The sequence below is a fragment of the Gossypium raimondii genome, chromosome 6, assembly GCF_025698545.1.
Source record: "Gossypium raimondii isolate GPD5lz chromosome 6, ASM2569854v1, whole genome shotgun sequence".
Classification (NCBI taxonomy): Eukaryota; Viridiplantae; Streptophyta; class Magnoliopsida; order Malvales; family Malvaceae; genus Gossypium; species Gossypium raimondii.
This window is the reverse complement of record NC_068570.1, coordinates 54,010,851-54,028,937: the sequence shown is the minus strand read 5'-3', so window position 1 is coordinate 54,028,937 and position 18,087 is coordinate 54,010,851. Positions and strand designations below refer to the sequence as shown.

Genomic DNA, 18,087 nt, shown 5'->3' with positions numbered 1-18,087 from the left:
TTTTTTTGCTTTTTTTATATGTTATAAATATATAGTTTTAAAAAAATAAAAGAAACAAAATAGAATGCAAATAGTTTCGAAAAGAGAAAAAAATAAAGAAAGAAAAATAGAAAAGAAAATAGATATACCGAAAAAGGGTTTTTGAATCTGCTTTTTTTTTATTTCTTCCAATCGTGAAAGAGTGGCCGAACCCCATTGTTTTACAATCATTGGTTTTTATAACCGAGAGCAAAGAGAAAAAAAGAAAAAAAAATCCCCCCGATTTTGTGGTCTGTTTCTGTCTTCCTTGTTGTTTCTTCTCTGCAGGTGCAAGTGGCGATGGGATGGTGGCAGGTGCGGCGCGACAGTGGCGGTGGCAGAGGGCCAAAAGTCGTCTGAGCTAGGGATAGGGGGCTGCGGCACTAGGGTTTCTTTTCTGAAACCCTAGGCAGATTTTTTTTGAAAGATGGGCTTATTGGGCTGTTTGGGCTTTAGGTTAGGCTAGTTGGGTATTGGGTTGCTGATTAGTGGTAAATGGGCCTTTAGATGGGTTAGGTTTGTTGGGTCTGGGTAGTTTTAGGTGGGCATTGGTTTGGGTAGTGGGCAAAATTGAGTTGTACACTATGCATAAGTTGCGTATTTAATTCCTATACTGAATGTATTCCAATTTGGTCAATTAGGCCCTATGATATTAGAATTTTAAATTTTCAATCATGAGCCAAATGGTAGACATTACATTCATTAAGTTACATTTTGCTAGTTCTAAAATTGTATGAGAAAAATAGATTATCACAAGTATAATGTCATGTCAATTTGGTATTTTCAAATAATACTCATAAATATGTCACAAATAGATTTAACGACTATTGTTTGAATCAGATTGAAATTTAAAAATTCAAGAAGTATAGAGACTAAAATGATTAAATTGATAATAAAGACCAAACCTATAACTTACGATATTATGGGACCAATAACAAAATTAGCCTAATTAATTTTGTATTACAATTTTTAATTAATTTTTATTGCAATTTTTTCAGATTCTTGAAATCAAGAATGGAAAATTCTCTAATTCATTTCGATGGCAAGCACATTTCGATCATTCAATTGCAAATGGTAAGAATTCTTTTAATATATTTAATCTAATCTAATTTAATTATTTTGTTGTTATATTGAAATTTAAGACTTTGTATTTTTTTATAATTAGTCGGAAAATTGGATTTTGGGGACGTATATTCGCAATCTATCCGCTCCTCCATCGTCATTAATTGAACCATACTTAAGAGAGGTGAGATTTTTGCACGCCGCCCTGCATGGGTAGGGAATGTTAATTGGACCCACACTTGTAAGCACATTGGTGGAAAAATGGAGACCCAAGACACACGCATTTCATCCTCCATGCGGCAAGTGAAATATCACACTCGAGAACGTGCAGTTACAGCTCGAGTTACTGGTGGATGAGCTGCTAGTGACTGGGTCAGTTGTCACTGCCGATTGGAGAGATATATGCGAGCAATTTTTTGGGAAGGTTCCGAACACAATTTATGGAGTCCAGATAGATATGAATTAGTTAAAAAGATATTTTGTTTGGCTCGATGTAGAATCAAGTGAAATTGAAAGATAACAACACGCTCGGATGTATATCCTTTGGATCATCGGGGGTCTCCTAATACCCGATAAATTTAAAATCTTGTTCATTTAAGGTGATTGCTAAAACTTGAGGACTTAAAGAAGTAGACCGACTCAATTGGGGGTTAGTTGTGTTGGCGATATTGTGCCAGGAGATGTGTTGGGCGATACAACCACAAAAAATTAAAGTTTGTGGTTGCATGCTCTTACTGCAACCATGGGCATGGTATTGGTTGTCATTTTTACGTCCTTGAGTGGACTACCCTTATACATTCTCACCCGTGACAATATAAAATTCATTATATAATATATTTATCATAATAAAATTATTTAAAATTTAAATTATTATATTAACATAATATTTAAATAGGTGGAACCATGTGCCGAGTTATGTGGGACTACCAGATGAGCTTCAAGATATATAGCTCCTGTTAGATCAACGATCGAAAGTGGATGTATGTATTTTTAAATTTCCAATTATATAATATTAACGTAGTTTATGTTGAAATTAATAGTAAATATATAATTAAAATTATTATTGTATTATAGTTTGAACGGATGTCATACTCCGATCCGAGAATTCAAGCATACTTCTTGTCCAAATTGGGTGAATCCTAACATTTGGCACATAAAGGTGCCATTAATAGTGTATGCTACAATGGAGATGTAAAAATTTGATAAAGTTATACATCAAAGATCTGCACAATATTGACTTTCGGGGGAGAACCAATGAAAGTTGGGTTACATTCCATGTGCAATATATCAATATTTGGAACCATAGGTACGACTTTATACCTAATTGTGAACCCATTATCGCTCGAGAATTAGCCTATGGTTCGGAGTACATGCCATTACGGGTGTTAAAACGATTAACCGAACGGTTAACTGAACCGAACTAGTATTAACCTGTTGGCTCTGGTGCCTTAAGTGTAATATTTTTATCAATATACAACTGTAATTTTTCCGAACAAATTGGTTAATAAAACAAATTCATTGATTACATTAATATAATTTTTATAATTGTCCTCTCATGGTTTTTGCACGCAAAGCAAAATGGAAGCAAATGTTTCTTATTAGTTGTCTAATGTTTAACTAATACTAAGCAATATTACGTGGTCAGATTGTAGTACAAAAGGACAGCTTGTATTAGTAGATGAACCTAAACATTACTTAGTCTAATAGGAAATAAACAAACTGGTTGAAAGAATAATATGTCATCTATCAAGCCCAATTGGGGAGATGTCTTGTCTTGAGCATCGAAGCGGATGATTCCTACAAAATAAAGACATAGATATGACTAACTCCCAGAAGCTTGTATTAGTAGGCAGCACAACGGATGACTCCTAGAAGGTAGGACCCAAGCAGAATAGATCCTGAATCTGTTTATGGGTTTATTCACTTGTTATGTTCATAGTGTGGTATACCTAAATCCTAAGTGGAAGGGGAACTACGTATGCCTGACTCATACACTTTGATGTAAGTAAAAGCCTGAGTTCAAATAGATAAGGAATCGAAAGCTGGTGCATTGAGTGTACGACTTCCGTAGTATGTAGCGTCATTCACAACAGTGGAATTCATATCCCAAAACATAGTAAATGATATCCTCTCATTGACATTACATGATTGATGAAATGTAAACATGGTCACGGGTCATCCATCTTTGTGATGGATGACTTGATCACTATTTGATGGTGATTGACTTTTCATGAAGGAAGATGTAATGGTTACCATGAGATAAAATAAGACATATTGAGAGAACGTATATTATCCCAAAGAGATCAATGATATCCTATGAGGGTAGCACACTAATGACAAGGTCATTGGACGAGTACTTAATAGTTGCTTTTGTAATGATATGTCATTGGGAAGAGCTCAATCATGATATTATAGTGGAATGACTTTGTGACTAAATGAGTTTATAATTAATAGGAAAAAAGCCGGAACTTAATTATAAATCATTTGAGCCTTAACTACATATGTCCAACTGGTCCCTCCAGTAGCTCGTTGAAATTAGAAATGAATTGCGTGTTTGAATAGAAATGAACAGAATGAATAGAAAAAGAGAAATGAGAAACATTCAGGAATGATTATGGTTTTCTTTGAAATGGAGAAATAGAATCATTTGGAAATGGATGTAGGTTTTCAAAAATGGAAATGAAAATGAAATGGAAATAGAAATTTGCAATCATATATAGGATTACTTAAAAAATTATGAAAGAATGAGTTTATGTTTCTGGACTGTTTAGAAGCCTGAAAATGAAAATAAATCATTCGGTCATAGTGAACATGTTGAGTTGTGACATATTAAACATAATCGTCAAAGTTTTACCAATGGTAAACTCGTAAAAATTTTGTTGAGGGTAAACTAGGGATGATAAATTTGTTTTTATATATAAACATTAATGTTTATTTAAGGAAATAGAAAAATTGGGTTGGGTTGGATCATATTACAGAGTACTGGGTCACAAAAAGGTCTAGGAAGTACTCTTAATTGGACCTGATGTGAGAGAGGCTTAAAACCCTTCATCTAACATGAAGAGGGTAACAACCCTAGTAGAAATACAATTGTGAGTAGTTCACCCCTCTCCTACTCTAAGTAGGATGTTATTTTTCTATTTAAAATATACTTCTACAACTCTACAAGGGTTCTACCTTCTCTTCCTATAAATAGATGGCACCAGTAGAACTATTTAAACAATTTTTGAGAGATTGTTATTCTACCAAAAAATAAAGAGAATTTATTCTCAACTTTTAAATATATTTTTCCAGAATATAGGTTTTATCAATTTTTATTAAAAAAGAGAGAATTTCTGTTTTCACCCCCAAAAGGAAAACTTTTTCAAGTTCTGTGTTTTAGTTTAATTGGTTCAAGCCCACACTCGAAGCAGTTCGTGGTACGAGAATAACAGAGAAGATTGTTTGGTTGAAAGCTGGAAAACACCAAAGATCTACTTATCCGAAAATGCAGGTACGTATTTGGTTAAAGTTTACTGCTATAAATATCATAAACATGATCCCCTCTTAAGTAGCGCCTCACTACTATAACTTTTGAGAATTACTTGCCTTTACTCCAAACCACTTCCAATTCATCAAACACCGCCCACAACTCCAAATGGAGAACCGATGTGATTCAAAAATCTTGCAAAACCCAATAATAAAAAAAATTAGTGATAAATATATAAACTTGAATAATTGATTTTTGTTAATACTTTACATATAAATTATTTTTATTGATTTTTAAGTCAACAATTTAACATCAATATTAAGTACTATTAGTCAATCAAATTAAGGTATCAATTTACATAAAGCACAATAATTGAATTTGAACAAATCAAGTAAAAGGACTTCATTGTTGATTTTCAAAAGTCAAAAGACAAAGATTCATTGTATTATTTACAAAACAAAATAGACACACATATATGAATATCAATATGATAATAATATCCCTTTCTCTTGTACAAATATTCACCCTGCTTTTACATCAAACAAAATATAAGCAAAGCTTTAGTATTTATGTTACAGTTTAGTGGGAGGGTGTTAACGCCACAACTCGAGTCCTACACTTTGAGATGCCAACACAAATGACTTTCAACATATTAAACTTCGGAGCATCGTAAAACACCGATTCACTTGTCAATTTCTTAATGATCCAAAGATCGACAACCTTAAAATTTTGTTCTTGGTTATAGTTAGGCTTAGCTCCACCTACACATGTTTGCTTATTGAAAGATGCTCCATTTTAAATACATCCCCTCTGAATAAAATTTCCATAAACCTTTCTCCTTTTCTCCATGTAACCTCTTTGTTCCCAACATCATTCGGAGCAACGAAAAAATTGGCCTCACTCTTGATGCTAGGGCTCATGCTACCACCGATGGCATATTGTTCCCACCCTTGGTAGAAATTGTTCGCTACGTATGCATATCCATGGCGAACTCTGCAATATAATTTAATATATAAAAACTGCAGATAATTCATGTAAATATGCATTAAAAAACATGGAGCTCACCGATCCATAATTATTATTTACCTTGGCATTCTTTGGTTGCAGTTAGGTCCGAAATGGTTGAAAATGACAGTGACCTTCATGTTTTTGTCTCTCAAATGACCATCGTCGTGTCCGAGGAGCATAGCTTTGTCTTGGTTCCTGAACCAGTTGTTCGATACGGTGATGTTGGTGGAACCGCGAGTGACATCGAGGAGGCCGTCCTGGCACTCATGCAATGTGTTATGATCGATCCACACTTTTCTTGTGGTGACCAATCTTATAGCGTCTCCATCCATTTGGCCTAAAGGGATCACCTTCGCGTTTGGACCCATCACAGTGCTAGGTGGTTGGGCCTTGCAATGGTGGATGTGAAGCCCATGGATGATTATATCGGTCGCTTGGTACACCAATAGACATCCAGCGCCAGTTATGTGGACATCGACGCCACGACCGTCAATGGCAGTGAAGCTGCTTAAAAGAAGTGGTCTTTGGAGTGTGATGGTCATGCTATTTTTGAATGTGATCCATACTTTTCCTTTGATCATTGTTGTTCCATAACGAAGGGTCCCTGATTTAGGACTCAAAGGGTCGTCGGAAGGATCAATAACCTTGTATTTCACGACGTCTTTACCAATGTTGTTGATCATTTTACCGACAAAACCGACGGAGCATTTGGCTAATTGTTGTCGTTGACTTCGCCAAAGAGGGTTCCGTCTCCAACATTTATCAATTACATTCATATTAGCCAAACTCGAACTCGGACTTGCCATTAGAATGACCATGAAAAGGGCTAATGTGAAGCAACATGATAATGTTGTTGCCATTTTGTACTCGCTTTTTGAGTGGAAGATGGAAGAATAATGAGAGATTATTGATGGATTTATATTGCAAAAAAATTACCAAATTTGAGAGTTAAAAAATGTGTTCATAATGTTACAAGGTGAATGTTATTGTTGTTTTTATTGAATGCAAATAGTTTGGGCTACTTTGTTAGCAACTAACTTGTTTTTTGTTGAGACAAAAATTGTTCATTTGTTTATTTTGGTGAATTTTACTAGTGGTTATTGTACTATGCATAAGTTGCATATTTAATCCCAGGTATTCTAATTTGGTCAATTAATTCATGTGGTTTTAGAATTTTAAATTTCAATCACGAACCAAATGGTAAACGATACATTTATTATTAAGTTATATTTTGCTATTTCTAAAATTGTATGTGACAAATAGATTATCACAAGTATAATGTCATGTCAATTTATTATTTTCACACAATACTGTAAACATGTCACAAATGGATTTAATGACTACCCTTTGAATCGGGATTGAAATTTAGATATTCAAAAGTATAGATTAAACCTATAACTTACATAAATCACGAACCAAATGGTAGACATTACATTCATTAAGTTATATTTTGCTATTTCTAAAATTGTATGTGACAAATAGATTATCACAAGTATAATATCATGTCAATTTGTTATTTTCACATAATACCCATAAACATGTCACAAATAGATTTAACAACTATCGTTTCAATTAGAATTGAAATTTAAATTTTCAAAAGTATAGATTAAACCTATAACTTACATATATCATGAGACCAATAACAAAATTAGGCCTAATGGATTTTTTTTATAACAAGCCTAATGGATTTAAATGTTACTGTCTGTGTCAAAAGTTTCAAAATTTAAATTGACTTAATTAAAATATAATAACTAAATTTATAATTTAAGCATAGTATATGGAGTAATAGCAAAATTGATTTTTTTATAAAATGTTCTTTGCTTTGTACTCACAAAGAAAAGAGTGTGCTTAGGGTTATTTCATTACTCAAGGTAAAAATATATGTGGTCAAGTTTGAGAGTTAGTTTCATTAAAAATAACATTTTGATACTTCTTAACTTAAAATTTAATTATTACAATTATTTGTATTTTCTATCCAAATTTACTAACTATCAAATATATTTATTCGAGTGTATGATTAAGTTCATAATAATTTCAAGGTGGTATGATTAAATGAATATATTGATGGTAAATTTTGTAAAATGTAATAATATTTAAAATCTCCGCATAAAAAATCTAGCTTGGTTTTATGTTCACAATTTTAACAAGAGTGTCCAAATTAATTAAATTATATATTGTGAGTGTCTAAATTGCTAATTTAATATAAATTAAGAAATAGTAGTGGCGGTGAGATTAATGTTATGGTTGCATGATCAATTTTGGACTTAATATAGATTTCACTTGGTACCGGCTCAAGCTTAACCTCCCATTGCCATTGTAACCAAAGGCAAATTTGTCGGGATAGGTAGAGGATTTGGGCCCAATATTTGAAAATTTTCAATTTAGCCTCTTTATAAATCGAGAAATTATAAATTAATATTTTTAGTGAAATTGTACTTTAACCTTAAAAGAATGAAAATTTTGTAAAACAATCCTCTTATAAATAAAAATATATATAAATTAATATATAATAAAATTCCACTTTAACCTCCCTAAAATGAAAAAAGTTATTTAATCACTTTAGAAACAATGAAATTATAAATTAATGCATAATAAACTTATATTTTGGATCTATGAAAATTATAATTAAATTTCCAACTTGTTAAAAAATTTGAATTTGCCATTGGTTGTGGCTATAACTACATATTAACACGCCATACCAATGAACAAACATGTCCTCCACTTGAGCAAATACCGCTACTATCACTCTAGAATTACGACTTTACTCCAAATTAGAGTTGTTCATGGTCGGGTTGGGCCAACCCAAAAATGAGAGGGTTTGTGCAAAAATTGGTTCAAAACGGGCTTAGGCAAAAAAAAGACCCGCTTTAAAAATGAGATAGGCCTCGGGTAAGGTTTTGGCCCGACCCAACCCAACCCAAATTTTCAAAAAAAAGCCTTGCTGTTTTCCACGCTTTCTTCGTTGTTTTCCCACTATTTTGCTACCATTTCACTACTATGTTACTACTATTTTGTTGTTAACGTTTGGATATTGTATAACACTTGTTTTATTGTTAATTTTGCTACTATTTTAGAGTCATTTGCTTGTTAAGTTGCACTTATCTTAGTATTGTTTAAATATAAAAACTTTTTTTTAACTCATTTTCAATTTGTTAGAAAACTTTTATTTTAATATTTTTAATGTATTTGGTGTATTATATTTTTAAATTTTTTATATAAAAATAAAATTAAAAAAATAATATGGGTCAAACCAGACCAAGCTTGAGTTTTAACATTTTTATCCAGATCAAACTTGGACAAAAAATCTAAGCTACTTTTTAGGGATCCAACCCGACCCTAAAGTTTTGTTAGTCCCAGCCATGTACAACTCTCCTCCAAACCACTTCCAATCCATCAAACACCGCCCATAATTCCAAATGGAGAACCAATGTGATGCCAAAATCTTGCTAAACCCAATAATCAAAAAATTAGTGATAAATATAAATGTGAATGGTTGATTTCAAAATAAGTTATGAATTTACATAAAGCACAATAATTGAATTTTAAAAAATTAAAATAAGAGGACTTCTTTGTGGATTTCTATAAAGTCAAAAAAGATGGAGATTCATTTATTATTTACAAAATAAAACAGACACATATATAAATATCAATATGATAATAATATCCCCTTTCTCTTGTACAAATAATCACCCTTTTTTTACATCAAACAAAATATAAGTAAAGCATTAGCATTTACTTTACAATTTAGTGGGAAGGATGTTAACGTCACAACTCGAGTCCTACTCTTTGAGAAGCCAACACAAATTACTTTCAACATATTAAACTTCTGGAGCATCGTAAAACACCAGATTCACTTGTCAATTCCTTAACAGATCCAGCATCGACAACTTTAAAATTTTGTTCTTGGTTATAGTTAGGCTTAGCTCCACCTACACATGTTTGCTTACTAAAAGATGCTCCATTTTTAAATACATCCCGCTTGAATAAAATTTCCATAAACCTTTCTCTCTTTTCTCCATGTTACCTCTTTGTTCCCAACATCATTAGGAGCGATGAAAAAATTGGCTTCACTCTTGATGCTAGGGCTCATGCTACCACCAATGGCATATTGTTCCCACCCTTGGTAGAAATTGTTCGCTACGTGTGCATATCCATGGCGAACTCTGCAATATAATTTAATATATAAAAACTTCAGATAATTCATGTAAATATGAATTAAAAAACATGGAGCTCACCAATCCATAATTATTATTTACCTTGGCATTCTTTGGTTGCAGTTAGGTCCAAAATGGTTGAAAATGACAGTGACCTTTATGTTTTTGTCTCTCAAATGACCATCGTCATGTCCGAGGAGCATAACTTTGTCTTGGTTCCTAAACCAGTTGTTCGACACGGTGATGTTGGTGGAACCGCGAGTGACATCGAGGAGGCCATCTTGGCACTCATACAATGTGTTATGATCAATCCACACTTTTCTTGCGGTGACCAATCTTATAGCGTCTCCATCCATTTGGCCTAAAGGGATCACCTTCGCATTTGGACCCATCACAGTGCTAGGTGGTTGGGCCTTGCAATGGTGGATGCGAAGCCCATGGATGATTATATCGGTCGCTTGGTACACCAGCAAGCAGCCAGCGCCAGTTATGTGGACATCGACGCCACGACCGTCGATGGTAGTGAAGCTGCTTAAAAGAAGTGGTCTTTGGAGTGTGATGGTCATGCTATTTTTGAATGTGATCCATACTTTTCCTTTGATCATTGTGGTTCCATAACGAAGGGTCCCTGATTTAGGACTCAAAGGGTCGTCAGAAGGATCTGTAACCTTGTATTTCACGACGTCTTTACCAATGTTGTTGATCATTTTGCCAGCAAAACCGACAGAGCATTTGGCCAATTGTTGTCGTTGACTTCGCCAAAGAGGGTTCCCTCTCCAACATTTATCGATTACATTCATATTAGCCAAACTCAAACTAGGACTTGCCATTAGAATGGCCATGAAAACGGCCAATGTGAAGCAACAAGATAATGTTGTAGCCATTGTTGTACTCTTTTCTTGAGTGGAAGATGGAAGAATAAGGAGAGATTATTGATGGTTTTATACAGCAAAAAAATTGCCGAATTTGAGAGTTAAAAAATTTGTTCATAATGTTACAAGGTGAATGTTATTGTTGTTTTTATTGGATGCAAATAGTTTGGGCTGCTTTGTTAGTAACTAATTGCTTTTTTGTTGAGACAAAAAATTGTTCATTTGTTTATTTTTAGTGAACTTTTACTAGTGGTCATTGTACTATGCATAAGTTGCGTATTTAATTCCTATAATGAGTGTATTCTAATTTGTTCAATTAGGCTCTATGATTTTAGAATTTTAAAATTTCAATCATGAACCAAATGGTAGACATTACATTTATTATTAAGTTATATTTTGCTATTTCTAAAATTGTACATGACAAATAGATTATCACAAGTATAATGTCATGTCAATTTGTTATTTTCACATAATACTCGTAAACATGTCACAAATGGATTTAATGACTACCCTTTGAATCAGATTGAAATTTAAATATTTAAAAAGTATAGAGACTAAAATGATTAAATTGCTAATAAAGACTATTTTAATATTTTACTCTTTATCATTCTATTTGATAAGGAATAAATAAGTTAAGCTTCAACAAATCGAATTTATCAATTCAACCAATTAAATTAAAAATCGATATATAATTCAATCCGACATGTAATACAAACTAAAAATTTAAAGATCCAATGAAAGATTAAATCGATTAAAAATTCAAATTTAAGTTTATTTTTAAGTTCTATAATGATTTTTGAACATATAACTGATGTTGTTGGTGATTCTTTACCCCAGCAAGATGAAGATTTAGATTCAGCACATCGACAAGCTGATGCTCATGATATCAACACTCATCCTATGATTACAAGAGGCAAATCAGGTACTGTTAAGCTAGAACTTCATGTGTATAATGCTACTAATATTCCTTTTGATCCTGCAAATGTTCATGTAGCCATGAGGTATCTACAATGGCAGCAAGCCATACATGCTGAGCTAGATGCCTTGCAAAAGAATAAAACTTGGGATTTAATTCCCTTACTAGAAAATCAAAAAGTTGTTGGCTGTCGATGGTTGTTTAAAGTTGAGAAAAAAGCTAATGGCACGGTTAATCGCTATAAAGTTCAACTGGTGGCCAAGGGATATGCACAGAAAGCTGGATTTGACTATCAAGATACATTCAGTCCCGTGGCAGAGACATGCACTGTTCACACTCATTGCTTTAGCTTTTAATCATCAATGGCAGCTGAGGCAAGTAGATGTTAACAATGCCTTCTTGAACGGGGAGCTTCTTGAGGAAGTATATATGACCCAACCCCCTAGATTTGAGCAATATGATGATACTGGCAACTCTCTAGTGTGTAGATTGAAAAAAAGCTCTCTATGAGCATAAACAAGCTGATGTTTACTACTTCTGTAGTTGACCCTTCTTTGTTCATTTGAAGACATAATGATGCTTGCATATTTTGTTTAGTATATGTCGATGACATTATACTGATTGGAGATTGTTTTCACACTATTGATGAAGTTATAAGGGATTTGAATCAGGAGTTTTCATTGAAAAACTTAGGAGAATTGAATTATTTCTTGGGTATCGAGGTTCATAGACAAGTACTCTTCACTTGTCACAAAAGAAGTATATCACTGAGCTCTTGCAAAAAGCTGAGCCGAAAAGTTCCTAGTCTGTTTCCACTTCAATGATCACATCTCCCACCTTGTCTGCTTCAGATGGTCAACCTTTATCTGCTGACAAGGTTGTGAAGTAAAAATGTATTGTTGGTGGTCTACAATATGTATGTTTGAACAGACCAGATATTAAATTTGCCGTGAATAAAATCAGTCAGTACATGCAAGCTCCAACTGATAAGCATTGGTAGGCAGTGAAGTGATTGCAGAGAAATCTACAAGGGACATTGTCTCATGGTCTTCTGTTTTACACCTGCTACGAAACTTACCCTAACAACCTTTGTGAGTCTGATTGGGGTAGTTCTATTAAGGATCGGAGATCTACTTTAGGGTTTTGCATTTATTTGGGAGGAAACCTTGTTGGTTGGTCCTCCAAGAAGCAGCATCTGGTTGCTCGCTCCCCTTCAGATGTTAAGTATGGCAACATTGCAAATGCTGTTGCTGACATTGCGTGGTTTGTTTCCTTATTGTCTGAGCTTAGAGAACCAGTAATTGGAACACCAACCATCTGGTGTGAATTACAAAAATAGTATTATGCATTCTTGAATGAAACTTGTTATGCTACTTGTTATCACTGCCTAAAATCCAAAGGGTTTGGCCCGGATTCTATCGAGCTCACATGATAATAGATGTTTGCAGGATGGGTACCTACATTCTCCTGCGAAGCCAGACGTGAGGTCGTGCATGGGACCACATAAATACGTGTTAAGTCTAGAATAAAATACGTGTTGACATGTATGAGACGTACCTAATATATCATATCAATGAACAATACCTATATCATATAAAAAGACAAACATTACCATCTAAGAGGAACAGAAAAAAACACTCAACAAACTTTTAATTATTAAAATAATTATTACAAACATGTTGTTTTTTGTCATAAACTTCAATCACAAAATATATTACTCTAATTATCCATTGTTATTTTTACTACCTTAAACAAACACAAAATTATGCATAATAAAATTAAATATTTGGCTGAAATTCTTTAAAAATACTTTTAAAGTTATAACCATTTTATATAAAAATTAATTAGGGTAAACTACAAAAATAGTCATTTTTATTTGACTCAGATTACATTTTAGTTATATTTGAATTGTTATGTTTTAGTCACTTATATTATCATTTTATTACGAAGTAATCACTCTACCGTTAAGCTTCGTTACCTCCTAACGGAAATCCTACGTGACAGTTCAAATGGGTTTTAAATGCCAACTTGGATGTCCAATTGGGATGAGAATAATTTTTTCAGTCAAAATAAAAAATAAAACTAAAAGAAAAAGAAGACGAACGGTTTTTATTTTCCAGTTCATGGTATAATTAATTTAATTTCAATTAATTAAATTTATTTAATTAAAAACCCATTCTTGTCTCAGTTAAACATCCAAGTTACCATTTAAAACTCATTTGGACTGCCACATAGGATTGCCGTTAGAGAGGTAACGGAGCTTAACAGAAAAATGACCACTTCGTAACAAAACGATAACATAAGTGACTAAAACTTAACATTTTCAAACATAAATGACTAAAATGTAATATGAGAGAAATAAAAATAACTATTTTTATAGTTTACCCAATTAATTAAATTCTATAAAATCAAAATTTTCCATAAAATGGATTTCTTGAAGGTACCAAAATATAACTTGGGTTATATTTAAATTTAAAATAATTATGATTATAAACCAAAATGGCCTTGTGATCTTTAGAGGCCTAGACCAAACAAGCCCTTGTTATTTTGGTTTGGGCCAAGACCAAACAAGGCCTTGTTTTATGTTCCATGAAAATCTGCTAAAAACCTTTTTTCTTTTCGGACAACAAACAAACAAACAAAAAGATCTGTAATTTTTTTTCGAAATAAAGAACAATTTTCCTTTTTTGCACAAACAGAGTTACATTTATAATTATAATAATTCATAGTTATTTGTAAGAAAAAAATGGCTTCCTCTAGTCCTCGTACTGTTGAAGAGATCTTCAAAGACTACAACGCTCGACACTCCGCTCTTGTTCGTGCTCTCACTTACGGTATTCTTTTTCTCTCTTTTTCTGTAAACCCTAATTTCCATTTTGGGTTTTATTAATTTGTTCATGGTTTTCCGTGCGGGTTGGATCAGATGTAGATGATTTCTACTCGCAATGCGATCCAGGTCAGTTTGGGTATTTTAATTCCTTTTTTTCCAGTTTTTCTATTTATGTTTGGTTGCCGAGAAAGTTGACTAGAAAATTGAGATGGAAATTCTTTTTTGCTTGTGGTGCGTTTAATTTTGGAGTTAACTGAGTAGTCTCTATGTGATGGAATTGGATTCGGTTCGATTTCGAAGCTGAACTTCCCTTAACCGTTTCAAGTTTTCTGCTTTTTCATAGGCCATTAGATTTTCAATCTTTGTCTTGACGGGCTTCTCAAGTAAATTTCAAATGAGTTGCTTTTTAGTGCGTGTGTGTGTGTGCCTTTGGGTTGTCGTTTTTATGTCTGCTATTCAATCTAGATGCAGATTTGTTTTCTTTTTGCCTTTGAGACTGCTTGAATTTGTGTTTGGGTACCGAGAAAAGATAGGAATTTATTCAGATTCAATACATATTTCCTGCATTTTCTTTTAGGTACCAAATTGAGCATTCAGTCCAAGTTTCTGCTTTCCATAGGCTCCCAAATTTGCGATTTTGAGTGCTTCTTTTGAAAATTTTTAATTGAAGTTTTCTTTCTTGTCTTTGAGGTTGCTAGAGTTTTTGTTTGGGTACTAAGAAAATATGGTAATTTATTCATACCAGTTACATTTTTTTCCCGCATTTTCCTTTAGATACCAAATTGAGCAGCCATGAACTCCAAGATCTGCTTTCCATAGGCTCTTGAATTTGCAGTTTTTAGTGCAGCTTTTAAACTTATTTTAATTTGTTGTTGCTCAGATAAGGAGAACTTGTGTTTGTATGGTCACCCGAATGAGGCATGGGAGGTAGCTTTGCCGGCAGAGGAAGTTCCACCCGAGCTCCCTGAGCCGGCCTTGGGCATTAATTTTGCAAGAGATGGGATGAACCGCAAAGACTGGCTTTCGCTGGTTGCTGTGCATAGTGATTGTTGGTTGCTCTCTGTGGCTTTCTACTTTGGGGCTCGACTTAATCGTAATGAGAGGTACACTATTCTGGCATCTGTCTTTTCTCCATGTGAACTGTAGATTTACCATTGTGCATTGAGATTGTCTTTATGATCCATCTCTTCCCTCTTGCGCTATGCTGTTATATATCTTATTCATACTGAAATATGAATGTCTATAACTTGACATAAAACGAAGAAAAAAAATTAGGAAGGAGACTGGTTGAGCCTGAGTCTCGAGTCTGAAATTTGAAAAATTATCAGTACTGATGTTCATATTGGAATGCTTGACTCTGTTACTCGGACTTAGGTGTGAGTGTCGAATATGTGTATATATCTGAGATGGGTATGCAGTGGCAGATTTTGGCATTTGATGTTGTGATAGGATTATAAATCACTAGTTTTGTGCCTTTCACTCCACAGAAAGCGATTATTTAGCATGATAAACGATCTTCCCACCATCTTTGAAGTTGTTACTGGAAGGAAGCAGGTCAAAGACAAACCCACAGTAGAGAGCGGAAACAAATCACGAAATAGCACTAAGGTGAATGATGAATGCAGTTCGAACTGTTAATCAGAACTCTGTATCATCGTTTTTGCTTGCTTGGTTTTTGTATTTATCATTCCACCTTTTGCCTTTCAGAGGTCACTCGATGGGCAGCCGAGAAGCAATCCTAAGATAGCTGATAATAGTTACGAGGAGGATGAAGAAGAGCAGGGCGATACCTTTTGTGGGATCTGCGGGGGAGGATACAATTCCGATGAGTTTTGGATTGGTTGTGACAACTGTGAACGGTGGTACCATGGAAAGTGTGTGAAGATAACACCAGCGAAGGCAGAAATGATTAAGTTTTACAACTGTCCTTTGTGCCAAAAGAAGGTAAGGCAATAGCCGTCAATGGAGGGATTAACCCTGATTGGTTTTATTCACTGATGTTGTTGTAAAGCAGCTATGGGCAAATGAGTGCGTAATTCTGTTGTTACTGGCCTATCCTCCCTAGAATCGCAAGCCAGTCGCTTTGGTGCTTTAGGTACATGAATAACATGTAGTGGCATACAAAATGAATGATGCATAGGCTTTACGTTTGTGTTCGGTTTTCATGTTTCGGAATTGTGTGGATACTTAGTTGCTTTTAAGTCCAAATGACTGATCCAATTCCCAATCGATTAGGTTTTATGTACAAGAGAAACATCTATCATGTCCAGTTTAAATACTTTCTCTTTTCCCCTATTGAAATTTCCCATTTCCTTTCAGTAATGTGCTATATATTAACTTCCTATGTTCTTTTCTTTTGAATACAAAAATACTCAATCTGGAGTTCGTTGCATATATTGGAATTCGAATTTAGTACTTGCTGGATTTCGTTTTTAAAAAATTTGACTGTCTGAATTAACTGGATTATTTCGGGTTTAAATTGATTTTTCCTTATCGGTGCCCTCAATGATCCTATGTTACCCTGTGCTATTTATTAGGTTATAATCATATTTAAAATGTTTTAATATATAAATAATTTGTGTTGTATATATTTTGATACATTTACATATTCATATTATATTTTTATAATACCTTTTATGTTGTGAAATAAGGATGTAGCCCACAACCATAAACATTAAGAAAAGAAAGAGAAATCATCCCTCCATGTTGTTTGGATAATTCATAAAGATTTTATCGTTTGGATAAAATATTCATGTGCCTTGGAATTTCCAGATTGTTTGGAGTTTGGATAAAATATATATTTAAATTAAAATATTCATGATTTTCGTTTTAAATGTTTTAGCAAATGATAACCATTATACGCAATTAAAAAATGTAGGCTAGCTAAGACCAGAGTGGGCAACTTCAAATAATTGGCGACGGTAGGCATAAGATGTTAAAATAGTATAATTAAGCCTTTCGATTAACCATTTTTGATCCAAGTGACTGTTAATGACAGTTGATTCAATGACAGTTGATTCAACTATCTTAATGCTTATATGGCACTGTTGTTTAAGCGTTTCAATAATGACAAATGCATTAAGTATCAAATATGCACGCTCACCAATGTTTGCAAATTAGTGAAATCCATTTTGCCACCTTTAAAATGATCTTTGTTGACGGGATAATGGCTAATTAATCTCCTCAATTTTGGCTAAGGTTAAACTCAATCACATCAGTAATAACGATTGGTTCCACTAGAAAGCTCGTGATTAGGACATATCATTCAACATGATTGTTGCTTCACCAAACGAGAGTTGAAGGTAAGAGTCTCCTGTCTTTACCTTTTCCAGCAAAGTTGTAAACATCGATGACCCCATTGGAATACGAGGTAGTTGAGATATTTTCAAAAAAAGCTTGTTATAATTATGGCATCTAACTCGAGCATGGTCTTGATTCAACATCAAATAATGCACGTTACTTCAGATTTAAAGATTTTGTTTTTCAACCTAGTAAGTAAGTAAAAAATATATATATTCAATATAATAAAGAATTTAGTGAAAAATAAATACTTGCTTAACTAATAAGATAATAAAAAATACCATATCAACGATTATTAAAGCAATATGATTTTCTTCCCTTAACTGAGCCATGGTAGGGTTGAAAAGATTAATGTTACGATGAAAAAGAAAGATTTGAAGATATTACTTAGGAAGTTGATAATAGTGGGAGGCAACTTTAGCTTGCGTGGAACAAACAAATGAAAACGATAAAAAAAT

The 18,087-nt window shown here is 33.5% G+C and overlaps 4 protein-coding genes and 1 pseudogene across 5 annotated transcripts; 3 read left to right on the top strand and 2 right to left on the bottom strand.

Moving 5' to 3' along the window:
- Positions 1-5,128: 5,128 nt before the first annotated feature.
- Positions 5,129-6,417, bottom strand: LOC105772097 (probable pectate lyase 4; annotated as a pseudogene).
- A 2,950-nt stretch (positions 6,418-9,367) lies between these two features.
- Positions 9,368-10,595, bottom strand: LOC105772092 (probable pectate lyase 4). The gene is given in 4 exon segments (XM_052632125.1): positions 9,368-9,537; positions 9,540-9,569; positions 9,572-9,720; positions 9,814-10,595. Coding segments are annotated over 4 exon segments (1,131 nt in total).
- A 777-nt stretch (positions 10,596-11,372) lies between these two features.
- LOC128041765 (uncharacterized mitochondrial protein AtMg00820-like) lies at positions 11,373-11,855 on the top strand. The gene has a single exon (XM_052632082.1). It carries the CDS (start codon positions 11,373-11,375, stop codon positions 11,853-11,855), a length of 483 nt encoding a protein of 160 aa, XP_052488042.1.
- A 464-nt stretch (positions 11,856-12,319) lies between these two features.
- Positions 12,320-12,838, top strand: LOC128041764 (uncharacterized mitochondrial protein AtMg00810-like). The gene is made up of 2 exons (XM_052632081.1): positions 12,320-12,376; positions 12,518-12,838. Exons 1-2 carry the CDS (start codon positions 12,320-12,322, stop codon positions 12,836-12,838), a joined length of 378 nt encoding a protein of 125 aa, XP_052488041.1.
- Positions 12,839-14,137: 1,299 nt separating this feature from the next.
- On the top strand, positions 14,138-16,647 carry LOC105774013 (PHD finger protein ALFIN-LIKE 2). 2 transcript variants are annotated; one of them, XM_012596301.2, is made up of 5 exons: positions 14,140-14,333; positions 14,423-14,455; positions 15,210-15,432; positions 15,817-15,937; positions 16,037-16,647. In XM_012596301.2, exons 1-5 carry the CDS (start codon positions 14,246-14,248, stop codon positions 16,283-16,285), a joined length of 714 nt encoding a protein of 237 aa, XP_012451755.1. In that variant the 5' UTR covers positions 14,140-14,245; the 3' UTR covers positions 16,286-16,647. The 2 variants fall into 2 exon arrangements, with proteins under 2 accessions (XP_012451756.1, XP_012451755.1); XM_012596302.2 differs by lacking the exon at positions 14,423-14,455 and having other exon boundaries at positions 14,138-14,333.
- Positions 16,648-18,087: the final 1,440 nt, after the last annotated feature.

What these genes read in the sequence shown, in the direction of transcription:
- LOC128041764 (XM_052632081.1), top strand. Translation starts at nt 12,320, where the DNA reads ATGATCACATCTCCCACCTTGTCTGCTTCAGATGGTCAACCTTTATCT. An exon ending in AACCTTTATCTGCTGACAAG is followed by an intron (nt 12,377 to 12,517) that starts GTTGTGAAGTAA and finishes AAGTGATTGCAG; the next exon opens with AGAAATCTACAAGGGACATT.
- LOC128041765 (XM_052632082.1), top strand. Translation starts at nt 11,373, where the DNA reads ATGATTTTTGAACATATAACTGATGTTGTTGGTGATTCTTTACCCCAG.
- LOC105774013 (XM_012596301.2), top strand. Translation starts at nt 14,246, where the DNA reads ATGGCTTCCTCTAGTCCTCGTACTGTTGAAGAGATCTTCAAAGACTAC. An exon ending in CGACTTAATCGTAATGAGAG is followed by an intron (nt 15,433 to 15,816) that starts GTACACTATTCT and finishes TTCACTCCACAG; the next exon opens with AAAGCGATTATTTAGCATGA. An exon ending in AATCACGAAATAGCACTAAG is followed by an intron (nt 15,938 to 16,036) that starts GTGAATGATGAA and finishes TTTGCCTTTCAG; the next exon opens with AGGTCACTCGATGGGCAGCC.